At 44.1% G+C, this 6,220-nt stretch overlaps 1 protein-coding gene across 1 annotated transcript in view; it reads left to right on the top strand.

Moving 5' to 3' along the window:
• LOC105892871 (serine protease 27-like) overlaps nt 1-5,941 on the top strand; it is a 13,503-nt gene extending 7,562 nt beyond the window's left edge. The window contains exons 5-7 of the mRNA XM_042703822.1: nt 1-215; nt 1,754-1,869; nt 5,768-5,941. The exon at nt 1-215 is cut by the window's left edge and continues 47 nt beyond it. Coding sequence (XP_042559756.1) covers nt 1-215; nt 1,754-1,869; nt 5,768-5,941 — 505 coding nt within the window. The remainder of the gene's footprint in view (nt 216-1,753; nt 1,870-5,767) is intronic.
• Nucleotides 5,942-6,220: the final 279 nt, after the last annotated feature.

Genomic DNA, 6,220 nt, shown 5'->3' with positions numbered 1-6,220 from the left:
CCAGTCCGGTATCTTTAGTTTGAGCTGTGTTGAACCCAGTTTCCCTGGTGTTTACACCAGGGTGTCCCGTTATCAAAGCTGGATCAACTCCTTCATCAGCAGTGACCAACCAGGCTTCATCCAGTTCACTGGGCCTCCTCCTCCTCCAGCTACCACTGTCTCCTCTCCTAGTGCATCTACAGCCCCAGTGCCCACCAGCACGTCTACGCTGCAAAGTAAGTCACCACTACCGCTAGGCTACTCCCAGTACCCAACACAGCTATGCTAGCAGCAGCTAGGCTAACCCCACTCTCCACTATAGCTAGGCTACTCCCAGTACCCAATACAGCTATGCTAACAGCAGCTAGGCTAACCCCACTCACCACTACAGCTAGGCTCCCCCCAGTACCCAATACAGCTATGCTAACAGCAGCTAGGCTAACCCCATCACCCACTACAGCTAGACTAACCCCAGTCACCGCTACAGCTAGGCTTACCCCAGTCACCACTACAGCAAGGCTAACCCCATCACCCACTACAGCTAGGCTAACCCCAGTCACCGCTACAGCTAGGCTAACCGCATCACCCAATACAGCTAGACTAACCCCAGTCACCGCTACAGCTAGGCTTACCCCAGTCACCGCTACAGCTAGGCTAATCTCATTACCCACTACAGCTAGGCTAAACCCAGTTACCGCTACAGCTAGGCTAACCTCTCTGCCTCCTCCTCCAGCTACCACTGTCTCTAATGCATCTACGGCCCCAGTGCCCACCAGCACGTCTATGCTGCAAAGATGAAGAACGTGGCCATTCCTTCATTAATGATAGACATGGTAATATAATAATATAATAAAACTCTAAAACTACATCAGACGATCTAATGCTAATAAAACTCTAAAACTACACCAGACAAGCTAATGCTAGGAGGAGAAATCCAGAATATTTCCCTGCTCTGTGTGTGGGAAAAGCTTCCAGTTAAGGTCTGTGGTAATATTTGTTGTATCTGGTGAACATTGATCAACTCATCAACTCATGAAAGTATGAATAGCCTCACTCAAAATGGCTGACAAATAAAGCCAAAAAGGCTGACTGCAGAGAGGCAGACAGCCATGTTGTAAACAAGATTAATTGATCTCACCACGAGTATCCCGGGAGAGGGGAGTGGTACCAACCACACAACAAGTTCTAATTGGAGCTAAGAGCTAATTCTACCGGGCCATAGGAACAGCCACACTCAAGACTGTGGGAGGAACTATGTTCCTTTAATAGACTCAAGACTGTGGGAGGAACTATGCTCCTTTAGAAGACTCAAGACTGTGGGAGGAACTATGTTCCTTTAACACTCAAGACTGTGGGAGGAACTATGTTCCTTTAAAAGACTCAAGACTGTGGGAGGAACTATGCTCCTTTAAAAGACTCAAGACCAGTGATTCATACTCTGAGAGCCCCTGGGAACATCTTCTATTGTGGCTCAGAGACAGCACTGAAACACCACGGAAAGGTTCACCAAATACATACATTTTTTTCATTCATTTTTACAAAAGTATTTTATTTAGAGAGAGAAATAAATAAATAAATAATAAATAATTATAAAAAAATAAATGCATTTTAAAATAAAAGTCTTGCATCCTCCAGGACGTTCTTGTCACCTTGAGAGAGAGAGAGAGAGAGAGAGAGAGAGAGAGAGAGAGAAATAAATACATGAAAACTAAATAAATAATAAAATATTATAAATAATAAATACATTTTTAAATAAAAGTCTTTTTTCTTCCAGGAAGTTCTTGTCACCCCCAAACAACTGACAACATTGCTATTCCCATGGTGACGGTAATATTTGAAGTGAAGAACCTCTCGGCCAGCAGTGATCTGTTTCAGCTCATTACCGATGAGGTAAGCCTGAACATTCAGTGTTCATTTTGTGTGTATTAGCAAGTCATATTACACCATAATGTAATAACATATAATATAACAAAATATTATATAATATGTCCCTTTAAAGGTAGTGTAGTATAATAATCATGCATAATATAATGTTTGTCAACGTTTAGCTTTTGATTTTAGCCTCACATGGGTGATACGGAATAGAATGTTTATGACCCTAAGTGGGCGTGTCCCTTCGTTCTAGCGGCCCCTAGGGGCACCTTTTGGGCAAAAGCTCAACAACCATTTCACTAAAAATTAAAATTTTATTTGAATAGCAAGTTGGCCTCTAGGCGGCGCATGACCCACGCTCAATATGACTCATTTGTGGAGTATTCTAGTTCCAAAACTAGCCAGCTAACTACCTCAATATGACTCATTTGTGGAGTATTCTAGTTCCAAAACTAGCCAGCTATCTACCTCAAAGCCATGCACAAACCTGGCAGACACCACAAACAGCCCAGTTGGCAACACATTTAGCTTGCCGACACATTAATTGGTGTCTTTTGGCAGTATATCTGGCACTGTCCTGCTGTGAAAGATTTTCTTCCATTTTTGCTGGGTGTTCCAGCCTGGAACACAAAACTACATAGGGCATTAATTGGATGGCTAGTGGGAAAGACACAGGTGTTTATCTGTCCTTCACATGACCATATGCTATCAAAATGAATTTGAGGATGGTCCCAAAACTAGTTGGCTTCAAAAAGTGTCAAATTGCTGCATATAGTCAATTAAATGTTTTAATGTGAGGACTGGACCAAAACATGTGCAGGCTTGACAAATGTGGGCATAAGGGTTCTTCATTAGGAACTATCTCTGACTAATGTGGGCATAAGGGTTCATCAACTATCTCTGCATGCCCTGCCTGTAATGATAGGTAGTTTATAAGGTTTGCCAGTAGGTGGCAGCATTACAGATGATTTTAGAGTGACCAGAGAGCAAGAAAAAGAAGAAGTACGCAATGTAACTGCAAGACAATGAGTATGTGTGTGTGTGTGTGTCAGTAGTGAGGCAGTATGCAGCATGTGTCGTGTGTGTGTGTGTGTGTCAGTAGTGAGGCAGTATACAGCATGTGTGGTGTGTGTGTGTGTGTGTGTGTGTCTGTGTGTGTGTGTGTGTGTGTCAGTAGTGAGGCAGTATGCAGCATGTGTCGTGTGTGTGTGTGTCAGTAGTGAGGCAGTATACAGCATGTGTCGTGTGTGTGTGTGTGTGTGTGTGTGTGTGTGTGTGTCAGTAGTGAGGCAGTATGCAGCATGTGTCGTGTGTGTGTGTGTGTGTGTGTGTGTGTGTGTGTGTGTGTGTCAGTAGTGAGGCAGTATACAGCATGTGTGGTGTGTGTGTGTGTGTGTGTGTGTGTGTGTGTGTGTCAGTAGTGAGGCAGTATGCAGCATGTGTCGTGTTTGCCCTCCGGCAGGGAGACGCAACTCTGTCTGCTTCTCTCTTCTTTCATCTGTTCTCTACTCTGTCGTTTCTCCTCTATCTCTCCCTCTCTCTCCCCCTCCCTCCCTCCCTCTCCCTCCTACTCTCTCTCTCTCTCTCTCTCTCTCTCTCTCTCTCTCTCTCTTTTCTTCTGTTCTTTTGTGTTTGTGCTTCTTAGCTTGACCTCCATGGTGAGCTACTATCAGCCCAGCACACAGTTTATTTCTTAGAATTAAGAAACATTACACTACCTGCCTGTAATGATAGGTAGTTCATTACGTATGCCACTAGGTGGCAGCATTACACTACCATGGTCCAATGTACTCTTTTCAGCTCAATGTGTGAGTGTACTGCTGCCTCCCATTGGTCCTCTGTCATGGGGGAGGAAGTGTGCTGCTGCTTCCTATTGGTCCTCTGTCATGGGGGAGGAAGTGTGCTGCTGCTTCCCATTGGTCCTCTGTCATGGGGGAGGAAGTGTGCTGCTGCTTCCCATTGGTCCTCTGTCATGGGGGAGAAAGTGTGCTGCTGCTTCCCATTGGTCGTCTGTCATGGGGGAGGAAGTGTGCTGCTGCTTCCCATTGGTCCTCTGTCATGAGGGAGGAAGTGTGCTGCTGCTTCCCATTGGTCCTCTGTCATGAGGGAGGAAGTGTGCTGCTGCTTCCCATTGGTCCTCTGTCATGGGGGAGGAAGTGTGCTGCTGCTTCCCATTGGTCCTCTGTCATGAGGGAGGAAGTGTGCTGCTGCTGCTGTATCCATGAATTTCGGAAGAAGTGGTCATTGGTCATTGTATCCACAGTTTTGTTCACATAGTTTAATGGTATGCTCTGTGTGTGAAGTGTTTTGGGAAAGTGTACATGGTATTGAGACAAGAGTGAAAATGATTGGAAAAGACTGTACTGCAGACATCCCAAGTCTCCCGCATATTGATAGCAACTCCTTGATGCCCGCAAATTACTTAAAATCTCCTGGAAGCTAGAGCGAGCAAGCAAGACCGCGCACGCGAGACAGACGTGCTCCAAACCGCGTAAGCATCTGTGTAGCGCGCGCACGACTGAGAGGGAGAGGGACCTAGAGACTGTGCGTGTGTGTGGCAGTGTGAGTGTGTGCCTCATGAAGCATCCTGATTGGCCTGTTTCGGTAAGTCAACCAATCAATTTTCAGTGTGGGCGGGCTTTTATCTCTTCTCCCGAACTGAATTAATCAGTCCAGTGTATCTAGGAACAGGAGCACCATGGCAGAGGGAGAGTACCCCAAAAAACGAAAATATAAGACACATTTTACAACAGACTATACAAAGGTGTCTTAGAAAAGTAAATCACAATGACAGTCTTGCTCACTGTACAATCTGTAACAGTGATTTCAGCATTGCCCATGGCAGGTTAAATGACTGTAAAAGACATGTTGAGGTGAGTTCAACAAGTTTCATTTCATGTGCATATTATTCAGGCCGGCTAGTTGCCAGGGCTACATGAAAACAACAAACTCCTTAGACCTGTTTAAAGTTGCAATGGAAAAAAAATAAAAGCAGTTAACATAAATAGTATAAGCAGCATATAAATAGTAAAAGTAATCTACATATTTAAACATAATAACAAAAAATTGCATAGGGCTATAGCCTATAGAATGATATTATGCTTTTATATATTTAAGGGGCCACAACTTGTTAGGGAGCGCAGGGAAATAGGCCTAGGCCTACATGAAGGCTACATGTCGGCGTGCATGTAAATATTGTTTATTTTTTATTTTTTTCGGGGGGGCGGGGGTCGGGATACCTCGCTGAAATGACTTTTTGCAGGTTGGGATGTCTGGTACTGTAAACTGGAGATGGATTTATTTCCCTTTGTAAACCAAACCCCAAAGGTTGAGTCAGAGACAAAAGTTGAGAAACTGTGATTGCTCTTCTACTGATATTAGCTATTGGCTAATTTGAGAGGTGTATACATTAGCTTAGCATCATTAGCTAGTTTGAGAGGTATGTACACTACCATTCAAAAGTTTGGGGTTAATCTTACCCTCATTGGCTAGTTCGAGAGGTATATACATATATTTTGTACGTATATATTATGGGTTACTATAACAACAACAACAACAACAGAGACAGATACTGCATACTTTGTAAAGAGGCATGAAAACTCATGGACTGTCCTTTTTTACCCAGATCCACGAACCCTCGAAAGAAAGTTATACTGACCCGTCCTATTTGAAAACAATATTTCTTCAAAACCATTCAAGGTAGGTGAAGTACCGCTCACAGACACAGCAGTTTTCTGATCTCCTAGCTAAGCTGGAACAGAAACAGCGGGATCCAGTGTTTTTAGTAAGATCCAGTGGATCACCACCCGATCCATTACAGACACTGAGCGGGGAGTGTATCTCTGTTCCCAGGGTTCTATGCTCCAAGGTTCTATATTTCCCAAGTCCATTGTGCCCGTGGTTATATGTTCCCCAGTTCAAGGACACAAAGTGTGTCTTATACGTCTTACTGAAAAAATACAAATATGAGAAACAGAAAAATGGGAACATAAGACCCTGGAACCATGAAGACCTAGGGAACATAGAACCCTTAGAACATAAGGGCCGCTGGAGGAACCTAGAACCTAGGAATGACATCACTGAACTGTAGCCCTCTGATTAGCTGGAAGACTAAACATGTTTTCTCTCTCACAGTAACAACAGTGTTAGAGTATCTGAGAGCAAGATGGAGGTGGAAATACAGCAATGGTTCAAGGTGCCTGCAGAGGGGTCTGTCCTCTGTTTCCCAGGCAACCACATTGTTAGGGAATGCATAAGAAAGGCACTCACCTCTCGGTTTGGCAATGTTTCAATCATCAGTGTCACAGGTGACCAAACACACACACACACACACACACACACACACTAATATACAGACACACACATACAC

Source organism: Clupea harengus, chromosome 26 (genome assembly GCF_900700415.2).
Source record: "Clupea harengus chromosome 26, Ch_v2.0.2, whole genome shotgun sequence".
Classification (NCBI taxonomy): Eukaryota; Metazoa; Chordata; class Actinopteri; order Clupeiformes; family Clupeidae; genus Clupea; species Clupea harengus.
Note: the sequence above shows the minus strand (reverse complement) of the source record. Positions and strands in the feature narration are given on the sequence as shown.